The 26,674-nt window shown below is 42.6% G+C and overlaps 1 protein-coding gene, 1 non-coding gene and 1 pseudogene across 2 annotated transcripts; 2 read left to right on the forward strand and 1 right to left on the reverse strand.

Moving 5' to 3' along the window:
- Nucleotides 1-3,970: 3,970 nt before the first annotated feature.
- On the reverse strand, nt 3,971-4,794 carry LOC107516336 (annotated as a pseudogene).
- A 5,332-nt stretch (nt 4,795-10,126) lies between these two features.
- Nucleotides 10,127-26,674, forward strand: GOT2 (glutamic-oxaloacetic transaminase 2). Its single transcript, XM_016155990.2, has 10 exons — nt 10,127-10,333; nt 14,744-14,900; nt 16,345-16,473; nt 18,520-18,579; nt 19,102-19,263; nt 19,499-19,603; nt 20,573-20,723; nt 21,216-21,381; nt 24,729-24,879; nt 25,464-26,674. Exons 1-10 carry the CDS (start codon nt 10,185-10,187, stop codon nt 25,584-25,586), a joined length of 1,353 nt encoding a protein of 450 aa, XP_016011476.2. The 5' UTR covers nt 10,127-10,184; the 3' UTR covers nt 25,587-26,674.
- LOC118611524 lies at nt 11,720-11,825 on the forward strand. Its single transcript, XR_004954488.1, has one exon. It is a non-coding gene; the product is annotated as a U6 spliceosomal RNA (small nuclear RNA).

Here is a 26,674-nt window from a genome sequence, read left to right on the forward strand (position 1 = left end):
TCGATTGTGGTGATGGTTACATAACTCTGTAAATGTATTAAAAATCATTCAATTGCATACCTTAAATACATGACTCATATGGTATGTGAACAATATATCAATAAAGCTGTTCCCAAAATTAAATTAAGTTAAAGCACAAACTCTTTTTATACAAATCCTGTCTTTTGGAGGCTGGCTGGCAACCATCCTCTAATCTAACCTTTAAGCCGAGAAAGTGTTTTCAAAATCAACAGGAGTCATATTCTCAAGACAAATATAATAAATGTTTACTCCTAATTGTGCCCTTTGTTTAACTCAAAGGGAGCACCTACAGGCATGCGAGTCAAGAATCCAACAAGTGACTAGAAAACTTTTGCAAGACTGTGGATGATATGTCCCTGGGCCTAATCCCCCAGGGGCAGACAGGTCTGGGGCTACTCACGCTGCAGGGTGAGTTCATCACTAAACTGTCTTTCTAACAAAGTACATTCTAGGTTGTACTGAGCCCTAAAAAAAATTAGATGAGTGAATCTAACATCCGGCCAATATTTGAGCCGAGAGTCAGCAAGATGGCAGCTGCCAGGGGAGACTCCTCTTGGTTGGCTTACACAGACCAAGATGAGCACAACCATGATCACGTATCCTGTTCATGAGGACTTTCACAGAAAGTGGGTCTTATGGGATACTCCCCTCAGTCATTGTCACGGAAGAGTTATTATCACATCTTTTTGCACATGAAGAAACTGAGTCTCAGAAACATCAGAATCATATAGTGGATAGGTCTTTTGCAGACATAGAGCTGTTAGTTCAAATGCCATTAATACAACTAATTAGCCCTGTGGCTTTGGGAAAATTTTTAAATCTTTCTGAGTTTTACTCTCCTCATCTTTATAACAATGATGATAACATATCTCTCATAGTCTTGTGAGACCTAGAGAATTTATTCACACACACATGCCCACGCACGCCCGTGCACACACACACACAGAATGTCTGGCAATGCAAAAGAGTTTAGCATATGGTTATTAAACCGTGACCTCTGGAGTCAGAATTCTTGAGTTAAAATTCCAGGCCTGCCATCTGCCAAAACTCGCACATTTAAGAAGTTTAGTTTCTCTGTGCCACATTTCCTTATCTGTAAAATGGAGACAATAATAGCAGCTGCCCATAGATTTGTTGTGAAATTTAAAGATGATTAAGACACATAAAATCCATCATAAATAGTCAATAAATGGTAAAAATAAAGATGATAATGATAATAAAGCTAATAATTATACTAACTCTCAAATAATTTGTTCAGGGTCACATAACAGGTAAGAAGAAAGTGGGTTCCAATTCTAAGTCTTCTGACTTTAAATACTGATGTTGGAGTGGCTCCATAGTGTAGCGATTAGCACCTCTGCTTTGCACGCAGAGAAGGTCCTGAATTGGCGCCCCAGGTAGAGCCACAGACCATACCCCGGGTGTGCCAGGCCCCGGGTATGCACTACAAGCATGTGGGAGGAGACGCCCTGCCTTCAGAGATCCAGTTCTTAAGGGGAGACAGCAACATCCATAGGTCAGGAGTGGAAGGGTAGGGGAATTAAAATTTAAAAAAACAAATACTGATGTTTTTCCATTATTAGACAAGACCACAAAGTCAAGAGCAAGTGTAGGAAATATTTTGAAATCCCAAAGGGTCTTTGGTGGCAGAAAAGTCTTCAGCAACATTCAAGAATCAGTAGACTCTTCTAAAAATAAAAGAGAAGGGAACACTTCCTAATTCATTGTAAGAGACCAATATTATTGCCCTAATCCCAAAACTAGATAAAGGCATAACAGAAAAAGTACAGACCAATCTCTTTTATGAATATAGATGCAAAAAACCTCAACAAAATGCTAGCAAAGTAAATCCAACAGCATATAAAAATAATTAGACACTATGACCAAGTGAGATTTATCCCAGGAATATAAGATCAATTCGAGGTATGAAAACCAATCAATGTAATATATCATATCGATAGAATAAAAACAAAACCAGACAATCGTCTCAATAGATTCAGAAAAAGCATTTGACAAAATCTAACATCTTTTCATGATCAAAATACTCAACAAACCAGGAATAGAATGGAACTTCATCAACTTGATAAAGGACATCTATGAAAAATCCACAGCTAATATCATATTTAGTGCTGAAAGTCTAAAAGTTTTCCCCTTAAGGTCAGAAACAAGAAAAGAATGTCGACTATTGTCACTTCTATTCAATGTTCTACCAGAGGTACAACACTGTACCAGGGCAATGAGGCAAGGAAAAGAATTAAAGATCTCCAAATTTAAAAGGAAGATGTAAAATTTTCTCTATTTGCAGATGACATGATTTTATATACAGAAACCCCCAGAGAATCTGCTAAAAAACTCTGAGACATCATAAACAAGCCAACAAGTTGCAGGATACAAGATCAAAGTATAAAAAGTAGCTGCATTTCTATACAACAGCAGTGAAGAATCCAAATATGAAATTCAGAAACAGCATCAAAAGAATGAATGCATATGAATAAATTTAACTGAATAAGCACAACACTTGTACACTGAGCACTACAAAAAACACTGTTGAAATTAAGAGAATTTAAATAAATGGAAAAAAACTCCATGTTTGTGAACAGAAGACTTAATATTGTTCAGATGGCAATACTGCCCAAGTTGATCTCCAGGATCAACACAATCCCTCACAAAATCTCAGCTGGCTTCTTGGCAGCAATTGATAAGCTGATTCTAAAATTCATATGGAAATTCAGGAGACCCAGAATACCCAAAGCAACTTTGAAAAATAACAAAATTAGAGGACTCATATTTCTTAATTTCAAAACTTATTACTAACCTACAGTAATAAAGACAGTGTAGTACTGGCATTTTTTTTAAAAAAAAAAAAGACAACTGGGGGAAATTATACATAAATAAAGACAACTAGATAAATATAATAGAATTAAGACTCCAGAAAAAAGGGCTCAAACATCTAGTATCAATTGTTTTTCAACAAAAATGCCAAGAGCATTTAATAGAGAAAGAATAGTCTTTTCAACAGCATTGCTGGGACATCTGTCGAGTCACAGGAATAGAATGAAGTTGGACCCCTACCACACATCAAATACAAAAATTAACTCAAAATTGATCAAAGACCTAAATGTAAGGGCTAAAGTCATAAAACTCTTAAAAGAAAACATAAGAATAACTCTCTGTGACCTTGAATTAGAACATGATTTCTTAGACATGGCACCAAAAGCACAAGAAACAACAACAAAAAAATTTGAACTTGACGAAAATTTAAAACTTTTTGCATTAAATGACATTTTCAATAAAGTGAAAAGACAACCCACAGAATTATGTAAAGTACTTACCTCGATGATAAAAAAACTAATATTTTAAATGGGCAAAAGACACCTCCAAAGATGTGCAAATGACCAATACGCACACGAAAAGAAGTTCAACATCATTTAGTCACCAGAAAAATATAAATCAAAACCACAATAAGATATTTCTTCACACCCAAAAGGAAGGCTATGATTTTAAAAAGAAGAAAGGAGAGAAGAGGAAAAAGATGAAGAAAAAGAAAGAACAGCAACAGTTATTGTCACCAGTGTCCTTTGTTTTTTCATTGTTGCCGGTGGAGCCTTTTCTTTAGTAACCTTACTCCGTTTTTTCTTCACCCAGATGGAAAGGAAAACTTTTTCTGCCTTCTAGGCAGCCAAACCCAATAAGAATGACAATCTGGAATCTGACAGCTTTGGGTTCTACTTGTACCTCTACCTTGAACTCGCTCTTGATTTGAAGCAAGTCATCTTCCTTGTCAAATCCTGTATATTTTTTTTTTGCAACCATTTATTTACACACATTCTAAACAGTTACTACAAGATATTTTAAATTTTTAAACGGTTAATACAAGGAAATGTAAAGTGAACTGTTTATGACACTAAAACTGTTTAAATACCTTTTTTTCTATTGATGTTATTGATAATATTCCATTGTGAGCCAGAAAAGTAACTTTAGCGACTCTATGAAAACTAGTAATCCATTTCTTGAGATTTCTCAGACTGATGTTTGAGAAACCAAGTTAATTTTTCATAAAAATTGGCTTGTGTTCAGCTTCCCTCTGTCCCTGAGGTAAGTAAACAGGCTCATGACCCCTCCACGTGACCTTCACCCCATACTTCCCCTCAGAACAGGCCCAGGCTCTGGGCCCTCGGGAGGACTAGTGTGAAGGGAGCAGCTTGGCAGGCTGTTTTCCCTCTGGACTGGGGAGTACGGCCCCTCCGTTACAAATGACGACTCTGGGGTCTGGGTATCAGGTGCAATGAACGCAGAAGGTGAGCTTTGGAGTGCATGTGCTGACACAGCTCCCCAAGCTTTAAAGACTGAGCCCTGGAACTAAGGGCCTTCCGGAAATGTCCTTTTCTGATTGATTGGGGCACTTCCTGGTTAAAGGGATCCCAAGTGTGGATGAAATGGAAGAAGGCTGTGTAAACTGGTGGGACCGGGGGAGGGAGGGTATAGATTTCGACTTGAATGTCTTGCCTGATCTCCGTGACGGTGTTTCTCTTTCCGGTTGGCTGGGAACCAGCTTTCTGCTCTTCTAGCAAAGTGAGGTGATACCTAGGAAGTAATGGAGGTGTGGTCAGCGCGCTTGCTGGGCACCGGTCCGCTGTGGGTGATGGGAAGACGTGGCGATCTGTAGCGGTGTTTGGCGCCCTCCAGTGGCTCTTGGTGGAACAGCACCTGGGCTCTCTGGGACGTTTGGCCTTATTTATTGCTTGGAGGGATCAATAGGCGAATGAAGACCAGTTAGTAACCACATGGTTCTGGTCGGAGTCGGGTCAGGAGAGAGGCTTCAATTTCAACCCAGGCCCGCCCGGCCACACCCCAGCCGTGGATCCCCTAGCCACCGCCACGTTTGAGCCTCCAGCTCCCCCCCACACACACACCTGCATTTTCCCGTCTGTAAAGTCAGGAAGTTGAGCTAGATGGTCTGTGTGTTCTCACGTAGTTTGAGATAGTTGTTTCGTTCTGAATCACGGGCTTCTAAAGGCAGCGTTTGATCCAGCAACTCCATGGTTTGTCAGCAGGACCTCCTGCAGCAGCCATCTGGTCCCGTGTGCAATTGTTTCCCCAGGCCCCAACAAGCAATATCTGGAGACCAGAACAGCTGAAGCCCATCTGGGTGTTTTCAAGGAGGCTGCACCACATCCCTCATGGTCAATGCCCACACTGATGTCACCCTTACTACCCTGAAAATACTACCTCCAGTTTTGGGGACAGCCTGTGTCCACTAAATCAATGGCTTGGATTGCTGTGATCCTGATATTTTCTTTTTTTTATAATTCATAAAACAAGAACCCTCATTGAAGTTATGTGAAAAGGTTCACTACAACCCACCTGGGCCTGGAAGTGAGGCCAGACACATGGCTTAGATTAAAGCAGGAGAATAGCTTCAAATTGAAGTTAAAGTTTGTTCTTACTTTTGTGGCTGTGTCAGACCCTTAGCAAGATCCAAGCATACATTATTGTGAATGTGCACCCTGGCTTCTGTTCCTCCAACACATACTTAGGAGGTGCTCAAATCCTCTTCACTGACAAGCACAGGAATCTCTCCTCGTCCAACCATGGCTTTGAGGTCACTGACTGCATCTTCTCCCTGCCCGCAATACTGTCTGCTGAGTGAGGCCTGGGGCTTGTCTGAATATCCTCATTACCACCTTCAGGGCTTCCCACTTGCAAGGAAAGGAATGTTGAAAATCTGGTTGGTTCTTACTTACCAATCTGTAACCTTGAGGCAGTCAGGTAGATGCTCTGGGCCTCAGACATTCCTATGTGAAATGGGGCTGATAAACCTGTCGTGAAAACCCCATCAGACGGCTGGTGGGACACCTCTCACCCCTCCCCAACTTGTGCTGTAATATCTGGGAGCATCTTGGCTTTTTCTGGCTATCTGTACCTAATTCTCTGTTGTCTTCCAGCCTTGACAACTGCTGCTCCTTCATCTTAGTAACGTCTTTTTTTCTTTGCCTCAAAAGACTTTTACTCATTCTTCCAGACTCAGGTGAAGTGTTTTCTCTTCCAGGTGGACTTTCTTGACATCCAGGCTGAGTGCCTCTGCTCTGCATGCCTCCAGCAGTGGCATACATTTTATGTTTGTCACAGCACTTAGTGAACCCGAAATCAGTTTCCACCTTCGAGATGCTCACAGGCTTGTGACAGATGCAGCATATTCTTTTACAATTACAATTGCCCTTTTCTGCAATGTCTCCCTAGGGTGGCTAACACTACTATAGCCACTTAATGGCTAGCCGTTGAGAGTGAAGGTAAGGGGGGGGAGGAACGGATCAAGGAAGTAAAGGGACCCAAGGGGTATGTGTGCAGCACTGGCGTCTGTGACGTGGAAGGAGGCTAGCACCTGCCTCTCTCTGTCGGGCGACAGATCCTGCAAGGCCTCCTCGAGGGTTACATGAAGCGAATTGGACTCTGAAGGCACTAGGGAGCCTCTGATGGGGTTTAAGCAATAAAAAGATATGATTGGTCATATGTTTTAGAAGAATCCTGCTGGCTGCTCCACAGGGAATGTCCCGGAAAGGCAAGACTGGAGTCACATGGTTCAGTGAGGCACTTTTGGTGTGATCAAGTGAGGGCTGATGGTGTGGTCACGTGGATGGAGAGAGGCAGGTGGCTTCTACTTCCTCTGGTAACAACAGATAGCCAGGGCTGAGTCCTGGCTCTGCCCCTCCATGCTATGGACTTTGGGTACCAACTCTAGAGCATCATTGTCAGAATTAATGAGGGAATAAATGTCTTAGTAGTAGTATTCCAGACATGCTCTGGAGGTAAACTGGGAAGTATGGGAGCCGAGGGAGAGCTGATCAAGGATGGCTCTTGGATTTCTGGTTTCAGGAAATGGGTAGGTAAGTCAGAAATGACTCAACAGTGGGCATGTCAGGTCTTGGGATAGGAGGAAGGAGGACAGATTCTGGATCTAAGGGTGGAATATATTCAGGCTGTCACACCCAGCCCCGCAACTCTGCAGTCTGGTTCTCACCTGCTTTGAGCAGGTCAGGGAGGATCCGGCATAGGTATCCCAAAGGGGCAGAACTGACTGGAAAAAACAACACTCCAACTATCTGAAAGGCTAGGCCCTCTTAGTGTTCTGTGTGGCCCTGGGTAAGTCACCTTATCATGTGGGGCCTCAGTTCACACATGTGGGAATGAGGGGGACAACTGTGCCCAGGCCTAGTCTCCCAGACACTGAAAGCCAGGAAGTACAGATGATGTGGAAACACCTCCTCTTCCTTTGAGGTCCTACTCATGTGCCACTTGCTCCATGTCACCTCCCCTGGCTCTCCAGCCAGAAGCAACCCCTCTCCACTCTGGGCTCCTAAAACCTCCACTCTGAGCACTTACAGGACCGCATCTGGCCTCTGCCCACCCCGCGGGCTGGCACACAGGCTGGCACTCACTGCCAGGGGTGCTGCTCTGTGCTCCCTCCCTGCAAGGAGCCAGCACAAAGCCAGGGCTGATCCAGAACTTGCCGTCATGGTCCTAGCCAACAGGGGAACTGGGTCCTTCTGGTGAAAAGTCCCCATGTGAATGCAAAATAGAGGAATCAAGACACATCCAGGGGCTGCACTCATGCACTCAGGGAGCCACAGATAGACACCATTAATAAAGTATTTTTTTAATCATTTATTAAATCCTTATAGTTTTCAGGTAGAGGCAGGGGAGGTATACTTTTCCAGAGTAATTTCACATACACAGAAGTTTGGAGACACTATAGCTCATGGAAGAGTTTGCCAGAGGGCCCACTAGCCAGAGATCTGTGTGTTCTGTGGGGGCTTGGGAAATGCTCTCCCATGCTAAGGAGGGACAGTCACCAGAAACTGTCCCCTCCTGCCTCCTGCTAGGGAGAGGCTGCCTGTGGTGGGGCAGAGTCTGTCCCCGGGCCTCCCACAAGCTCTTCTTCTAAGGCTTTGCATTTCCCTGGGACAAGCTGGGCAGGAGGACAAGGGTTCTGGGGATATGAAAGGCGCTAGTCCACCCAAAGAAAGGGCTACATCTTTGGATGAGAGTGGCCCTCTCAGCCAGTACCATCCCCTCTCCACCCAAAACCACTGAGGCAGCCCAGCATACCCTACCCCAATTCAGCCAGACTCCTCAGTCCGCTTCGGGAACAGGAGGCCACAGGGCCTCTTGTCAGATGGTTTGGAAGCTGGCACGCATCCACTCCCCACTACTCCCACACACAGAATACCCACGTGCAAAAAGGCACACACATAGACATCTGCATGGAGACACACACCATTCACTGAATTCCACATACACACACAACAAGGTCATGCTCAAACACAACCACCCCAAGTACACATGCCCACCCTCCATAGATAAAAAATGGGGTCAGCAGGGACGAGGGAGACAGTAAGGAGGGGTACAGGCCATGCCTTTTCCTACCTTCCTCTTCCACTTGTGAAATACCATGTCCTGCAAAGTTCAGATCCAATGCCATCTCCCCCATGAAGGCCTCCCTGATTTCCCACAGGACTACTGAGTCCTCCATCCTGTGCCATCTCGACTCTCTCTCCTCCATCTAATCTTTGCCACATTCTGTCTCCTCCCATTACAACTCCCTTAAAGGATACCTAGTGTGCACTCTTTGCACTTTATTTTTTTGCCCTTTCCTTTAGACTCCTGCCTGGAGGAGGCTGAAGTTGTAACTACCATCTTGGACCACTGGTGAGGGCCGCACCTTAGGGAGGACAAAGTTACAAGCTGGAAGGACTGGGTCCCTCAGGATTTTGTAGGGCAAAAATGCCATGCCAGCCTGGACTCCCTGCCTCCAGATTTTCACATGAGAGAAATAAATTTTATTTTGTTTTAGCCAATTATGTCAGGTCTCTGTTACTTGCAGACAAACCCAATTTTAGCTGATACACTGGGAATTACTTCTGGCTTTTTTTCCACCTCTCCCTGCATCTAATGATCAACCCCTTTGATTCTACTTCCTTCACATGTCCCACATTTGCTCTGTCTCTCTGCTACTTCCACCTGAACTCCTACCATCAGAATTTCTGGCCTGGATTACTGTGCCAGCCTTCTTTCTACCTAGTCTTCCTACCTTTTGGGTTTGTCCTTTCCAATCCATCCTTCTGACCAGTAACTCAAATTAGTTTTCTTATGAAAAAGTTAAATGTGTGCATTACACAGATCAGTGTAACAAATACCCACACCAAGAATGGTGACAAGTGTTCATATCATCAGTAATTTTTGTTCTTTTAAACCATCCATTATATGGTAATTTGTAGCAAATTTGTATGGCAACTGTAGGAAAGGAATACATTGGTAAAATGGGAAGTTGTGGCCTGTGGTTTGAAACATAGAATGAGATCAAAGAGAAAATAGATAAGTGTGAGACAGTTAATTGGGGCTGGACTCAGGCATTCTGACAGTGTGATAACAGAGGATAAATTAAATCTGCAAGGGACACACAGTGCTCTTTGGGTTTTAGAGAAGAGTGTCAGAGAAACAGCCTTTGTTTAAAGTGAACTGGTTTGAGTTATTCAATTTCTGGAATCTCAAATTCATTCACTTTTTCCTTTAAAAATAATTAATTCCCTTCGACACACAACTGCACAATGCAGGTTTGTCATTAATAACCACTATTATTTTGTGCTTACTAAACCAGCCCAGCCCGTTTTTAGGCATAATCGGCTAACCTCACTTAATCCTCGCAAATGCCCCAGGAGATAGGCATGTTATCTTCTCCACAAAGAGATTAAGAAAACACGCAGGAAGGTGAGATTTGCACTTAAAGAAATATCTGGCTGAAGATTTTTACGGTGGGCCACCCTGGTTACTAGCTGTACGGCGGTAGAAAAATTACTTCACCTATATCAGCCTACATTTATTCAACTTTCAAAATGGCTTAACAGCTGCTACCTCTTCGGTCCGTGATTAAATGAACGATGAGTGCCGACTTCCACAATGCGGATAAGCGGTGTCGTCACCATTTTCCCGACCACGTGGCGCCGGCGGTGCAGGCTCGGGGGCGGGCCGACCCACCGCTCCACTGCGACCTGGCCGCTGGCTCCCGCCGCCAGGGTCCGCTGTGACCCGGCTCGGGCCCGGCCGCTCTAGCCTCGACCGGGGGAAGTCGCTGTTCTTACCTTCAGCAGGAGCCCGCGCTTCAGTGGATGCGCCTGCTCGCACTCCGCTCCGTCCCGCAGCTACCCACTGCCCGCCCGCCTCCCGCCATGGCCCTGCTGCACTCCAGCCGCGTCCTGTCCGGGGTCGCCGCCGCCTTCCACCCAGGCCTCGCGGCCGCGGCTTCCGCCAGAGCCAGGTAACCAGGGGAGACGGAGCCGGGACGACGGGCCTGCCTAGCCGAGCTGCGGGCGTCCCAGGGCACCGACCACACACACTTATTCGGCCACCCCCTCGGCTTCCCTGGGGGCTGAGGATCGAACGGCCGCGCCTCGTAGTGACCCTCGGGGTCCTACATCCCTCCCTCCCCCTGCCCACAGGACCACAGGAGAGGATGCCAACGCGTTCCCCTGGGGTAGGAATCGTGGCCCTCTACGGCACCCGGACTCCCATTCAAGGAGGGGGGGGGGGGTCACGAGACGCAAATTCGGCACCGGTGGGGGGAGTCGGGGGGCGAGGGGAGAGCCCGAGGGCTGCGGCGCCGGGCAAGGCTCACGCCCATTGGCTGCGGTGCCAGGGCTGCCTCGCCCCCATTGGCTGCCGCGCTGAGAAAAGCGTGTGCCACGAGTGTGCCCTTGACGGGCTGCCCTCTGGGGCCGCGGGGCTCACCTGTCGCGGCCTTTCTCGGGCCCGAACGGGGGTGCCAGGCTGGCTGGCGGCTGCTGGCTCCGGCTGCCGTTCGTGTGCTAGGGGGAAGGACACTCATGGGTGGAAGGTTCCCGCGACTCTGGCATTCAGGCCTGGCTATCCTCTCTGCATCCGTGACCTTGGCGCACGGCATCCTCCCGCCGGTGGTACCGTAGCCTTAGTCATGGATGGCAAAGGGTCGGGGTGTAGAGCTCCTCCTTTTTTTTTTTTTTTTTAAGCCCTTAGAAAGTCTGGTTGTAGGGAAGTGGCCTTTCTTTCTCTCCATCTCGCTCTGCTCTTTCATTTAGTAAATATTTCATCACTCGAGTTTCAGAACCAAGCACTGGACCGATGCTGTGTCCGTGAACAAAGCTGAGGGAGGGACATGTGTCACTTAAAAAATTACAAGTACATAATTTCAAATCGTGCGATAAGTATTGCTGGGAGCGGGGGAGTACGGCGCATTAAACGAATTAGTAATTCCTTCCTAGCGGAGGCCTGAGCTGGGCGATTTAATTCACTCAAGAAGCCGTTTGGGGACAGTGTCCTTAAGTACTACCTTATCAAGAACCGCGTCTCCAAACCAGCACGACCAGATAGTAACTCCAAGGAGCAAAGCCTTGACCTCTATTACGGGCCTTGGCCTTTCCTTTGAATGTATGCACGACGTCTTCAAGCCAGCAGAATACTTTGTCTTTTCAAAGTCCCACACTTCTGACAGTAGTTTTGCCCTGGCTTTCACACTTTCTTCTCTCTCTTATTTGATTCCTTCTTGGCTCACTGTCTAGGTGTTCTCCTTAAGTCAGCCTACCTAATGGACATGGTTTGGGGGGGGGTGGTTATTATTTATGCAGCAAATTTGGAGAACAGAGAGGGGTCCCTAAAAGTATGGGCAGGAGTGCTGTTTTGGCAGCGCATGTGCTAAAACTGAAATGGTACAGAGAAGATTAGAATGGCCGCTCCCCAAGGATAACTTGCAAATTCATGAAGCATTCCATATTTTTATTGGTAGTTACCACATAGTCATGGGTGTATAAAGTACATCATAGAGAATGTAATCAATAATATTAATAACTGTATAGTGTCAGATGAGTACTAGACTAATCAGGGATCACTTCATAAATTATATAAATGTCTAGCCACTATGCCATGCACCTGAAAGTAAAATAAAATAATACTGAATGTCAGTATTATTTTATAATTATTTATTATAATTAAATTTTAAAATTATGGGCAAGAGAGAGTCGGTTTCATCATTGTAGTAATCTTAAAGTAATCTAATTTTATGGGTTTGACTGGGTGGCCTACAGCTCCACTTAGAGTGCTTGGTGAAAATTTCTATGGGTGTCACCTTTTAGTCATTCTGCCAGTTCGAGAGCCTGATTCATTTTTCCGTTCAGTCTTTTCCCCTTAGAATAAAAATTCCATGACAGCAGAGACTGTACCTGCTTTGTTCACAGTTATATCTCAGCAGTTAGAACAGTGCCTTCATGTCTTACAAATTGAATATTTTTAAAGTTTGATTTTTTTAATTAATGCAATAGAAACAAATATGCTATTTTAATATTATATCTGAGATCAAAGTCTAAACCTATAGGGGAACCACAGTTGCAAAATGTATACCAAAAATATAGCCTTAAATATTTGAGTACTGGCAGTTGAGGTGCTGTTTAGGTTTAAACATGATATATGACTGGGCAATAGAACCGGATGCCATATACGGCTATGACTATTAGCTGTTCCAGACAGTAAGGAAGTGAGAACTTTTACTCCTGCCACTGTAGAAGTGATCTTTACCTAAAGCCAAATGTTAGAAATGGAAAACATTGAAAATAAACTCAACTAATTGAAATTTCTTTTTTAAAATAATAAAGCCTATTCTAATACAGTAAAACCCTAGCAGTTGGTATTCTAACAGACTAAAGATTTATCCTATGAAGTACTTAATTTGCATACATGGGTCATTTAATTGGCAGTTTTTAGCTCTGTGATCGTGAGCAAGTTAATTAACTTCTCATAAAATAAGAATGTGAAGGAAAACATTTTAAAAACTCTAAAGTTCTAGGTAGCCTCTGAGGGAAACTAGGAAGCATTTGAATTAAAATGCCCATCCGAGTTCTTTGTACTTAACATCTTTTGGTTTGGCTGGTCAATGGCCGAAGATTTGGTCTGTGTCCAAAGTGCACTGATAGGAATCGATTTGATTTGTAGGCCTGTAGATTGTCCTCACCTTTGCCCCCAGAGCATTCTTTGATCCATTTAGTAGTAGCCCTTTAAAAACCTGAGTTCCTACAGTGTGGACAGAGCCTTAACCCTTTAAGGAAGGGAATAATGAGGAGCATAGAGGACCTGAGCACGAGTACTAATGTAGGCATAATCAAATTGAGTATCCCTGCTCCAATATTCAGATTTTTGAGATTCAGTATTTTCAAATTGCTTTTAGAATTCTTCTTGAAATTATATCTTTGCCAAAAGACTCAAGGCTGTTGTTTCTGGGAGACTTTCTGTGCTGGATAAAATTTTTAAAGAACATGACAAATAAGTGCTCTTCACACCTTTAACAAGGGTGCCTTTTGTCCGTGTGATTAGAGGCAGCAGCTCTGTCATCATTGATTGAAGACCTTGGAGACAGAACCATTTTTTTAAAAAATGAAAATTGCTTACTAGAATCTCTCTATAAAATGACCTTGACATTCAAAGTATTTCTTTCACTCACCACTTAATGACAGTGATGTAGATAGGCAGGTGGCTAGGTGGCGCCATGTTTTCAGGGTCTTAATTGTGGGTTGCTTTGAAGTATCTGTTTCTTACTATTACTTAGATACTGAAGCAACCAGGCAGGCAGCCTAGAACAACAAAGAAAATGAGAGCAATAAAAATAAAAATTAAAAAAAAATAAAAAACTCAGTCATAAGAATTGAAAAACAGGAAAGACCTGCATTTAGTCATAAAACCTCATGACCGTATGCTCCTTGAATTCTCTACATATTTGCCTCAACAGGCTTCATACTTGGTGGCATGGCGGTTATAAATAAAAGTGTAGTGTGATAATGTAGTAACAGTGATACCAGCTATCAGTGCTCATTCCGTACCAGGCTCTGTTCTGTCTTATATTTAATAACTCCTTTTATCCTTATAACAACCCTGTGAGATAGGTACTATTGTGGCCTCATTTCACAGATAGACTCTAAAAATGCAAAAAACGTTCATGTCATTCCTGTCACCTGATCACCACCCCCCCACCCCGCCAAAGAAAAGAAAAAAACTTTAATGATTCTGCATAATGTCACTACATCCAAGGTGAGGCCCAGGAAAATTTTTTTTTTTTAAGGCAAGGCACCCCTTGATTGACCTTACAGATTGCAAGGACCTTGTCAGTTTACAATCCCTAGTTTTTTATTTTTTTATTTTTGCACCTACAGCACCTGGTCTCCCTAGGTGGTTTCCCCAGGAAAACTATTTTTAATAAGCTCTCCAAGTTTGGGAACAGGATAAAAACCTAAACCCTTGTTCGGGGAGGGGTGTCACATCATACTCTTGCACTGGCCCTTTCTAACTTCTCTAGTCTCCTCTTTTACCACTCGCAGCTTCTCACTGCCAAATTACTTGAAATATTCTTTGCCTGGGAATTCAGATCAGGTTTGGACTCCCTACACATGTACCCTGTCCTCCTTAAGGTGATTGAGGTACCTACCCCACTCCACCATGCTTCTCATAGCATTTGTATTGAAATTATTGGTCTCCACTCTTCTGCAAGGTGCTTTGAAGTCTTATGCCTTGTTGGATTATTAGCATCTATTGCTATACCTTGTATGTAGTAAACATGCAAACATTTGTTTAAAGGGATATGTGGCAGATCCAAGATGTCTCTGGCCATGGAAATCTTGCTCCTATAACTGATGTCTCACATTTCCCATTTCAGCTCCTGGTGGGCCCATGTGGAGATGGGGCCCCCAGATCCCATCCTGGGAGTCACAGAAGCTTATAAGAGAGACACCAACAGCAAAAAGATGAATCTGGGAGTTGGTGCCTACCGGGATGATAATGGAAAGCCTTATGTGCTCCCTAGTATCCGGAAGGTGAGCTTGCCATCCATCTCCTCCCTGACTGGGATGAATAAACTCCAGGGTGCTCCCAGAGAGTGGCAGAAAGACTGCTGGACCAGGAGTCAGGAGACCTGGGTTCTGGTTCTGATACTAACTGCTTGAAACACTTAGGTTGTCTGGGCTATAAAAGTGAGAGGTTGGAACTACCTGTTCTTTTTCAAGATTGAACTTCCGTGATTATAAAATAGGCATAAAGTCATGTTTACTCCTGAGAGTGCACCAAAGGACCAAGAATCTAAACATTCTCTCTTGATGATAGAAATAGCTCTTCATGGATGAGAGTTACTCTTGTTATTTTCCATTTCTCTCTTTTTGATTGCCTTAATAAAGGCCTCCTACACAAGCATGCTCTGTCCTTTCTTATCGTAGAATGATTTTCTTTACTTTTGTTATATATTAGTAGTCTTCGTATTAGCTATCATTACAAATAGTATAACTAATCCTCTTAGAACAATTTTTTTTTTAAGAAAATGTCTTCCTTTCTGCACCTCCTGTAATGAAATGTGACTGGTGCTGCTTTGTCACTTCCAAAAGTGAGATGATGATGTGTCCCTGCTCCATCCTGCAGAATTAGGCCCCATGAGTGGCAGCTACAGAAGAATACTTTTGGGTAAAGAACTCTAATCATTTGAGGTGTACGATGTGCAACATACTTGCTGAGGCCTTTATGAGCTCCTGCAGCTAGAGCGTGGGCTAAACTACTGAAAGAAATTTCTGAATGTATAAAGTGTACATTAGGTATCATCTTTATTAATCTCAGCTTAGCAAAAAAGACTCAAGAAACAAGGGTTTGCTTTTGGTCTGAGTAAGTTAAAGTATTCAGAAAGTGTTAACTTGTTGCAAACTGGAATACCACCACACACATTTGTATATTACCTCATCAGCTCTTCACCTTAACTATATGAGGTATAGAAACAGTTGTCCCCATATTCAACAGATGAGGAAACTGAGACCCAAGAAAGTTAATAATTTGCCTGGGATCAGCCAGGCCTCTGACTCCATGGATATATGTGGCTATTACTATTAACCCTTTGAAGTTCTTAGACTGGCATATACTGTGCAATGACTTTATGTATTTAGTTTGAATTTATCATCTTGTATCTATTTTAAGTGTCGCTCTTAAAGCTTGTTCTTGTGCCTTCCAAGAATGTCATTTTATGTTAAATGGTAACCAGGAGAACACTGTATACCCATTCACATTTAAACCTAACTTTAAAAAAAGAAGAAGAAATATTTAAATATTTCTGTTCTGCAACATTATATATAAAGTATTCTATTCATCTTTCTTCTTGGACAATGTCTCCAAATAAAAAGAAGGCTTTACCTCCAAAACTTAACTTATGAAACATTAAATATTAATCAAAGTTAATTCCAGGTAAGGAAAAGAAGCTAAACGAATGCATTTTCTCTTGTCTAGGCAGAGGCCCAGATTGCTGCAAAAAATTTGGACAAAGAATACCTGCCCATTGGAGGACTTGCTGAATTTTGCAAGGCATCTGCAGAGCTAGCCCTGGGTGAGAACAGCGAAGTATTGAAAAGTGGCCGGGTAAGCGCAACAGACTCTCATACAGGGTCTGTTTTTAAATTTAATAGTTTAAACAAACTGGAAACAATTTAAACAATTTTAAACAAATAAGAAAAGATAAACCATTTTGTGTGTGATGATTGTTTAAGGTGGCCACACTCTTGCTAATATCCCTTCTTTAGATAATAAGTTGGCACTAGTTAAATAAAACATTTTCTATAACACCAAAATCCCAAAAATGTAGTGGTAATTTGATAGATTTTCTGTTAGTGTCTATGTGCTTATGTTCATTTTACATTAAATATGCTTTAGAAACACCCAGCTATGCCTAGTTTGGGGCCTATAATTAACCCCATCCTCTTGTCCTAAGCTTCCAGCTTAGATGGAGGAAGCAGGCAGGCAACACAGCCACAGGCAAACTGCTGGGGCTGGACCAGTCTGGCACCCCTCTGCTGCTCCTTCGCAGCCATTTGGACACTGAAAGAGAGCAGACCATGCTCCCTCCTGCTGCCTGCTGCCTTTCTAAGCGTGAAGGAAAGCACAAGTGTCTCTTAGTTGTCTCCTTCCCGCTCCCTGGGGGGCCCTCTTATTGTGGAAGAAAGATGGCCCTAAAGATCACTGGACATAAAGGCTTTTTGCAAACAGATTTCGGTATGTACCCACAGAGTACATGTGCCCACCCGCATTTGTAGTAGAAGCCTAGCATCATGTAGATGGGATGCAGCCAGGCCACCTGAACCCTAACCTGATCCGTGGGCTCCTGTACATTATAGTTTACTTTCTTCTGAAACAAATATGTTTTTTTAATGGATATAATTATACGTTAAATATTTGTTTTTCTGGTGAGTCTGGGGGAAAACATACAAAGTAGCAAAACTAAGCCAACATTTCTCCCCTTCCCATCCCTCCAAGATGAGAATAAATACATTTTATTCACAAAACTGGTCTAAGTCCACAGATTAGTTCATTAACTCAGAGAAAAGCATACAGCTTCAATCTGATGGTGATGCAGTAATGGTCATAAGTCATGGATGGAATAGGGTTTAATTAATATCCATACAGTCAACCACCCGTTAACCCCAAATGAAAATGTCTATATTTTTCTATAATTTTTACTTGGTCTGTATACATCTAGTCAGTTGTAACCTAAATATGAGACTACCCTATCTTTAAATAACATCAGCTTTTATTGCTGTGCCTTTGGGCATTATAAGTATTATCAGATCTACAGTTAGGCTTTCATTTCTATCAGGCCAAAGTTGACAGAGACAAACTTTGTTTAGTAAAGATTTTTGTTGGGTTCCCCTCATCTAATCCAGTGTCTCCCAGTCAGGAAAATAATTTAATAAGTTTATGTTTTGTAGAGCCTTGTACTTTGGTGGTGCCTTTAAAAAACAACAACAACAAAACTTTTGTGACTTCTTCTTCGTCCCTAAAGTTGACCAATTCAAAGAAACAGATTCACCACAGGCATCTATCTCCATTACTCAAAAGATGAATATTTTCAGATTCTGAAAACTTAGAAAGGGGACCTCTTAGATAACATTTAAAATGTAGTAATGTGATTCTAATGTATTTGTTGAGTTGCTTTTCAAGAAACTGATGTTCAAAGACGTTCAGAGAGTAATTCAATTTTGTATAATTCTAGAATAATGTTTTAATGTAGTAACTGTTCTCAGTGTCTTCTTCCTCTGCATAAATCACTCCTTTTTCATGGGGGGGTGGGGGAGGGCATTTTACGTCCTGAAAGTTTCTCATGTAACACTAATAACAGGCCATAAGGAATTAGCTTCTGCATCAGCAAAGGTGTTGGAAACTGCAGAAACAGCTCTTTTGAGAATCCACAGGGAGAGTCAAGTCATCCTGTCTCTTAGCCCATAGGGAGATGAAACAGTAGGACTGTTCTCTCCTTTCCAAATGTTCATTGGGAACATTATCCTCGGTTTCTAAAGAAGGAAGCATACTGACAGCACAGGGCCGTGCCTCTCTGTGTGCTTGACCTCTGTTTCGTTAAGCTGTGAGCCTAAAGCGAGTGTTGCACTTCCCTGACCACTGTCTCTCCTTCAGTATGTCACCGTGCAGACCATTTCTGGAACTGGGGCCTTAAGGATCGGAGCCAATTTTCTGGTGAGTCTGGAAATTCCTTCCGGAAGGAGCACTAAGTTGAGGATGATAGGGCTTCCTGTCGTGTGTGTGTTTGCTTACTTGGAAGTAGATTTTCTCTTTCCATGGAGTCAGAAGTTTTTTTGTTTGTGATAAATGGATTCAGGGGGATAAAAATGAAAGTACTTAAATAAATTACAAAGAAGATATTATTATAAATATTATTATAATAATAATGTAATTTATTGAGTACATACTGTTATTAGGAGCTTTTATATTTTAACTCGTTTTAATCTTTATGAAGAAGGTTCAGTTAACGCCATTTTACAAATGAAGAAAGTGAGGCCTAGATACGCCCTCAGCTACACAGCCAGTATAACTGTCAGAGCCTGGATTCCAACCCAGCAGTCTCACCGCTTGGTCATTGTTGTCTCTCAATCACAGAAGCTGAGTTTCAGTAAAGAAAAATGTCTTATCAGTAAAATACATCAACTTTTTTTGCCTTTCCCTTCATCATTTTTCGTTCTCTTTCATTCCATCTCTTAGCAAAAATTTTTCAAGTTCAGCAGAGATGTCTTTCTGCCCAAACCATCCTGGGGAAATCACACGCCCATCTTCAGGGATGCCGGCCTACAGCTACAGGGTTATCGATACTACGACCCCAAGACATGTGGCTTTGACTTCACAGGTGCTATGGAGGACATTTCAGTAAGTGTGGCTTTCAGGGCAGGAGGGGCAAACAAACAAGGAGTAAACCTCCCAAGGAGATGGGAGGTCCCCCCAGCTGGGTCTTGATACCTGACTTAAAATACTGGGGATGAGCTAAGTCCCAGACCACAGATTATTTTTGTGACTCACCGAGTAGTGGTGACCCCATGGCATGTCAGGTCTATTATCTCCTTCTAAAGCTGCAAAGTAACCTCCTGGTTGTTTGTCTTTTTAGAAAATGCCACAGCAAAGTGTTCTTCTTCTGCACGCCTGTGCCCACAATCCCACGGGGGTGGACCCTCGCCCTGAACAGTGGAAGGAGATTGCGGCAGTGGTGAAGGTGAGGAAGGTGAACTGACTGGGGACAGTCGTGTGTTTAGTAACTGGCCTGAGATGCTCAGCCTGGCAAAGTCTTAACAGTGACAGTTAATTACCTTGAGCCCACATGAAATTTCCATACATTAAGTAGTCAGAAAAGAGCTCCTCATTTGTGTGATTAACGGTCCTGTAATTAATACCTGAGCAGTTTGGAAATAATTTTTATTCCTCATCCTAGGTGTAGGGAATTCTAATAAAACTTGTCATTGACTGGCCTGTACATAGGCATCCACTGGCCCCAGGATGTTGATGCCTACGTTTGGCCCTGATCAGTGGTTACTTATTCATCCTTTATTCACTTTTTTGTGTCCCCTCCTATCCTTGCAACTTTCCTCGGCATTACCATTACCATTCATAGGGCCAGCTGGCAGAGAAGGCACTAGTCAAAATTCTGAGGAAGATATTCCCATTACCTTGTGTCCCCATTTTCGTTCCTTTTGGTTTCCCTTTCTGTATACTCTGTCGAATCTAAGCTGCAGATAAACAGAATGAGACAGAAACAGCATTCAGAGAACACTTCAGGATGAAATGGCTCTAATGTGGCTGTCCCATGAGCCCTGGGTGTAAGGTGAGTCTGCCAGTTACATACATTAGTCCAGTAAAGGCTGATGTTGGACCTGTGTCTGCTGGACCAGAGTAATTACCCAGACCCCTGTAGGCCTAAAAAGAGCTTCCTATTTGACCAGGCAGCTTTCTGAGCAGATCGAGATTAAGATTCCCTTTTCTTAACATTTTCTTGAGCGACTACATCCACTAAAGTAAATAAAAATATTTGTTGATATCTTTTAAGGAGAAGAAAACATTTCCACCATCTGGGGAGAAAACTATGTTGGCTCAGTCTTTATGAGGTCCCACTAAGCACAGATAACTGTCTGGGGCGTCTCGAGAGGGACTAGCTAAAGCTTTGGTCGTCTTTTCTTTTCCTTCGCAGAAAAACAATCTCTTTGCCTTCTTCGACATGGCCTACCAAGGCTTTGCCAGTGGTGACGGTAACAAAGATGCCTGGGCCGTACGCCACTTCATCGAACAGGGCATTAATATTTGTCTCTGCCAATCCTATGCCAAGAACATGGGCTTATACGGTAAAGTAAAGGACCTGGCATGATGTGTGTTACAATGAGCTTGATGAAGTGCTGGGAGAGGATGCCACGGAGGGGTGGAGTTAGGTGTGCGTGCGTGCGTGCGTGCGTGCGTGCGTGCGTGTGTGTGTGTGTTGTCCTTGTCTCTCCTTACCCAAAGAGGAAAGGCAGGTGAAATGAATTGTACTGATCTTAGCTATATCTTCTTTGCTGAATTCCTCCAGCAAAGAAAACTAATTGCTGCTTCTCTAAATATTAAATGACTGCTCTATGAGTCAAGCAGATAAATACAATAAAAGAGACCTTTGAACACTCTTGAGTACTCAAATTTCCTGTCGTACCTAGAGTCACCATACTGGTTGTTAAAAACTTTTTATTTATTAACAGTTATTTTCATGGCGCTTCTGATGGGAAAAGATAATACGTAGCAAATTTAAATCAGGTGCCTTAGCATTTTAGATAGAACTAGAAGACAAGATCCGTTTGTCTTTTCAGGTGAGCGTGTGGGAGCCTTCACTGTGATCTGCAAGGATGCTGATGAAGCCAAAAGGGTAGAGTCACAGTTGAAGATCTTGATTCGCCCCATGTATTCCAACCCTCCTCTCAATGGAGCTCGAATTGCCTCTACCATTCTAAACAGCCCCGACCTGCGAAAACAATGGTAAAGGCACATTGCTACTCCCCAACCCCCTAACTTTCCCACCACTGAGCCTTCAGAGTTCGTTTGTAATTAGCCACTAGTGACATACAGTATCAACAGAGCTTCCATGTGTGGAAGGGAGAGAAGGATGTGCATTTTGTTAGCACTTTCAAATAAATGCATTGGTCTTTCCCAGCAAGAGTCAGACATAATTCAAAAATGGCAATTTCTTTCATTCCATTATCTCCAGGTTAAGTAAAACCTGCCTTATCCTAAATTTAAGTCCATCTTGAAGTTCCTTACATAGGAAAACTTTCTTAACAACATCATATTTTTTTGTTTTTATCCTGATAATAGCTAGCATGGAATTGGTATTTCTGCATATTTTGGTTTTTATTATGCACACCATCCAAATCTCTTAGCACCTGAGCTCTAAATTAGTGTTACTCAGTCTTCTTTATCACAATCCACTTAACCCATGTATTTTACATGATGATCCTGAACACATATGACCCATACATGTATGTATATATAACTGAAACATTTTCAACACTCAGTACTTAGGTTTCATGTGCTATACTCCACTCTTTTCTAAATGTCAGTTGTATCAACTACATTGAATATATTGCCAGCTAATGGGTCATGGTACAATTTTAAAAACTTTGCTCTAGATCAGGGGTTGGCAAACTATGTTCTGCAGATCAAGTCTGCTTCCTATTTTTGTAAATAAAGTTTTATTGGAATGCAACCACATTTATTCTTGATGAATTGTATATGGCTGCTTTTGTGCTATATAACAGCAGAGTTCAGTAGTTGTGACACAAACCACATGGGCCATAAAACCTAACACTTTCATGATTTGGCCCTTGATAAAAAGTTTGCCAACCCCTGCTCTATATAGTTTAGAGTTAATAAAAAGCCTGGATGCCCATGGAAGATGTGACTTATTATACAAGAGTTTATCCTGTGTAGTTAATTATTTAAGGGGGTAGATCTCTAAGCAACATCATAGGTAGAAAAGCTAAATCTGCCATCTGCTGTCTGCAAGAAGCTTCATTCCAGCTCATCTCATCATGTGACAACTGTTTTTACCTTAAATTAATTGTATGAACATTGATGTAAATAGAGTACAGTTCCAGATAGTTCTTTTCAATACGATAGATCCATGCTAGGCTTACAGAAGTTGACTACTTTTTAATTTTTTTTCTGTTATGAAGTTAATATGCAAGTACATTTCAGAAAGTTTGGGAGAGGGAAAAATTAACCATAACTGTAGTCACTATAACCCAGCTTTTTTTTCTTTCCTTTTTTTTTATTATTTATTATTTGTTACGTGGTCTTCCTAGGTAGTCTCCCATCCAAGTACCAACCAGGCCCAACCTTGCTTAGCTTCCGAGATCAGACATCAGGCTTGTTCAGGGTGGCATAACCGTAGACCATGGACCGTGGCTGCACTGGGGCGTGAACCCAGGACCTTCTGCTTGTAAAGCAGACATGCTAACCGCTATACTATGGAACCACGTCCCCAGCTTTTTTTTTTCTCTTTGCCTAAAATCACCCATAATTGTAATATACTATATACCATACTGTTACATATGTAAGTGTAGGTTTGGTTTCATTTTTTTATTACCTAGAATTATACTAAGCTCTTTTTTTTACTTAATATTTTAAGTACTTTTTTATATTTCCATATTCCCTAATAGTTACCAAAACTTAATTTTTTTAATGTGTGCATTTTAATACACATTTGAAGTCTAGTGTAGAAAGGTGACAAAGATACTATGCTAGATGACTAAGATATCTCTAGCCTTGGGAAGTTACAACCTAGTGAGAAAGATCCACATATGGCATTGATACAACACAGAATGTAATAAATGCTGACTAAAGGAAGGGCCATTGATTTCTAGTGGGGAATTGCGGAGGATGTCATGAAAACAGCATTTGAGTCGTAACCGAAGAGAAGGTTCCCCGCCCCCCTCCAAAGGAAATAAAGCAGAAGGGAAAAACTGGACAGAGATGTGCATGAGGAAGGCACAGGCTCACAATGTGCATCATGTAGAGTGTGTTTCGAAAGTCCCAAATGGTTTTTGTGACCAAAAAAACTGCATGCGAGGAGAATATAGAAGGCAGCAAAGCTGAGGAAGTAGGAGCAGATCATGAAGCACATTGATTGATACTGTGAGAAGTCAGAACTTCATTTTGTGAACAAAAGAGCATGGAAGGGTTTGCTAAATTCACCACAGATCTAGCCACAGTCATATGCTCAGTGTCTTTAGGACTCCAGCCTCAAAAAGAGTGGGGCTGAATGGCTGAGACCACAGGAAATTTAAAATCAAATGCCATCCCAGAGGTACGAGGGGCTTCGGCTCCAGCTAGTAATTGGCCACTAGTGACATACAGTAACTGCACTGCTGGTGACAGTGTTGCCAGCTTCTCATTTTTTAAGAGACCATAAATCCACGTTTTTATGTGCAAGTGACCAATTTTTAAATATTTAGCTAGGTCTAATAAAACATGACTAACACTCTTATTTGACCATTAATTGGCAATTCGTAACCTCCTTTCTAACTGAATGGCATCATTGTAGAGAGAGATTGTGGAAAGTGAACACATTAGAACAGAGAGACAAGCTATAAAGGATTTTATAGTCATCTAGTTGGTGAGAGCAGACAGGAATTACCCATAGAGTCATGGGAATTAAATTGAAAAGGTAGATTCTGAGGAAGAGGAAGGTGTGTCTAGAATCAAGCCAGCCATGTGTGATCAGAGGAGTGCCTTCTCCAATTCCCCAGAGAAGTAGACCTTTCTTCCCAGAGCTGTCTTACAGCACTATTCTGTGAATTCTGACTTTGTCCTGCCTTATTCCATAGTTGGTTGTTTACAGGTTGTTCCCAGCCTCCACTGTAAGCTTTCAGAGGCAAGAACTACCTCTCAGCCCTCTCTCTCTGTCTCAGCACCTAGCACGGCACATTGTAGGTTCACAGTGCATTGTCTTAGTTGTGAAGGCAGGAGTGTTAATTACATCCATTTTAAAAATAAGGTCATATTTTACTGTTTAATCCACAGCTTTTGCCCCCTACATAAGGGGTAGAGAGCCTTAGCCTTCCTAAGTGTTGTTATGATTTATTCATTCATTTTTTTCTAATAACTCAAGTATGTTAACTATTTTTGTTGCCTCATCAAAATAGTTTTCTGGTATGAAACAGAATACTATAAAATAGCTTTCTTCCTGGACTAGCATATAACTCAGTCGAGGACAAAAAGTTACACACTAGGGGAGTACCTAAGGAAGGTAAACGTGCTGTGAGGTGTGGCTTATGTGTCAGGGCTTGGCCAGAATTGAGCTACATCTCAGGGGTTTTTTGCAGGTTGCAAGAAGTGAAAGGCATGGCTGACCGCATCATCGGCATGCGGACTCAGCTGGTCTCCAACCTCAAGAAGGAGGGGTCCTCCCACAACTGGCAGCACATCACTGACCAGATTGGCATGTTCTGTTTCACAGGACTAAAGCCTGAACAGGTGAGTGGACTCCAGTTTCTCTGTGGGAGACCAATTAATCAGTCCTTGCAAACCAGAGTTCCTCATATGTCACCTGCCTATTCAGGGTTTCCCTAAAAAACAGTCATTTTGGAGCCCTTTTAGGTAAAGGAAGTGTGTAGCATTCATTCTGTTCTATTTTTTATTAGTCGTTTACTTGTCTGTATCCTCCATGAGTTTGTGGACGTCCAAAGAGCAGGACTTGTTTTGCGTCATTCTTGTGACCACTGCTGCTTCTCTGCAGAGATACCAGAACAAGCAGGAGCCTGAATGTTGACAAGAGAAATAGCTGTTCAATAGCTGGCTTCTGTATCTGTTTTTCTACAAATGCTGAATCTAAGGGTTTTTTTTTCACCTGTTCCCACCTCAGAATTCACATCCTACTTTAAAATAGCTTTTGTTTGTTTGTTTTGCTCTAAGCTAGCACACCAAACTCTGGGACTAGGGTTTAAGTGAGAAAATACAGCCTCTGTGATTTTTCTTTTCTAACACTTGGTGATCGTGCCAGGCCAGGGCTGGGGAAGTCCCCTTGACTGGAAAGTGCCCAAGCACTCTTCTTTCTGCAGGTGGAGCGGCTGACCAAGGAGTTCTCCATCTACATGACAAAGGATGGCCGCATCTCTATGGCAGGGGTTACCTCAGGCAATGTGGGCTACCTTGCCCATGCCATTCACCAGGTCACCAAGTAATTTCCCTGGTGAGACAGAATAGAGACAACCTTCCGGTCAACCTCTGTTGTGAGATTCACAGAGAAAGCGGGTTGGTGGATGGTGGTGAGCGGATCATTTCTTTCAATCACGGTACTTAAAACTCAGTGTTTGACTGCATTTCTCAGAAAAGAATGTGTAGAGAAATAGAAGCATCTGTGGCTGGTGTGTGGAACTTTGTGGCTGTAAACCAAACCCTCCCTCATCTTTGTATCTCCAGCTTTACCGAAAAGAGTTTACATGTACAAGAAAGTCATAGCCAAAAAATTTTATCAATCACACCATTGCAATATTTCAGAAGCTTTAACTGAAGCATCTTACAGTGTTGGTCTGGAATGAAAATACCACTTATTAGAGGCTTTGTGAGAAGACCTAGTTCTAACATCGTCAGCCTCCTGTTTGTCCTGTGATTGAGCAACCTTATCAACAGACCACATTACAGAAACCGTGCGTTTGGAAAAGCAGCACATCTGCTGCCACTGCACCAAGTTGGGGGGCGGGGGGAGATGTAATTTCCAGTTTTATTTAAGAAAAAGAAGGCTCTCCTTTTTGGTACTTGTAGGCATTTTAATGTTCCTCTGTCCTCCCTTATCACTGTTGTTCTTTTCTCAGGCACTAAGATCTATAACTAGCCTAGATTTTTAACCCTTCTACTGTTGGATTGACCATCAGCTCTATCCTGTAGCATTTACTTATTCGAAGAATGAAGAACATGATTTACTGCTCACCCCGTGCCCTCTCCTTTCTCGGTAAAGAATAGCAGAGAATAAGTAACTGCACTTATTTTGGCATCCCCTTCAATGATTGTCTCCTGCTGGATGTTGTCTCTGCCCAGGTGGACCTAGTACCTTTATTCAGTGCTGTCGTGCAGTCACTCATCTCACATCATGAGTCAGGCAACATAAGGTTGAACCAGGAAAGAAGTTATTCTGGGATTTGGTCTTAACCTTTGTGTGCTGCCAGCTGGGCTCAGGCTTCACCCCTTGGAAAGATATCCACCATCTGCTCTAATCATGTAGACTTACTGCAGCCTGGTTTCTCTGCTACAATAAAGTTACTGTAGACCTGAA

Source organism: Rousettus aegyptiacus, unplaced genomic scaffold (assembly GCF_014176215.1).
Source record: "Rousettus aegyptiacus isolate mRouAeg1 unplaced genomic scaffold, mRouAeg1.p scaffold_m13_p_14, whole genome shotgun sequence".
NCBI lineage: Eukaryota > Metazoa > Chordata > Mammalia > Chiroptera > Pteropodidae > Rousettus > Rousettus aegyptiacus.

What these genes read in the sequence shown, in the direction of transcription:
- GOT2 (XM_016155990.2), top strand. Translation starts at nt 10,185, where the DNA reads ATGCGCCTGCTCGCACTCCGCTCCGTCCCGCAGCTACCCACTGCCCGC. An exon ending in TGCTCCCTAGTATCCGGAAG is followed by an intron (nt 14,901 to 16,344) that starts GTGAGCTTGCCA and finishes TCTCTTGTCTAG; the next exon opens with GCAGAGGCCCAGATTGCTGC. An exon ending in GTGCTATGGAGGACATTTCA is followed by an intron (nt 19,264 to 19,498) that starts GTAAGTGTGGCT and finishes TTGTCTTTTTAG; the next exon opens with AAAATGCCACAGCAAAGTGT.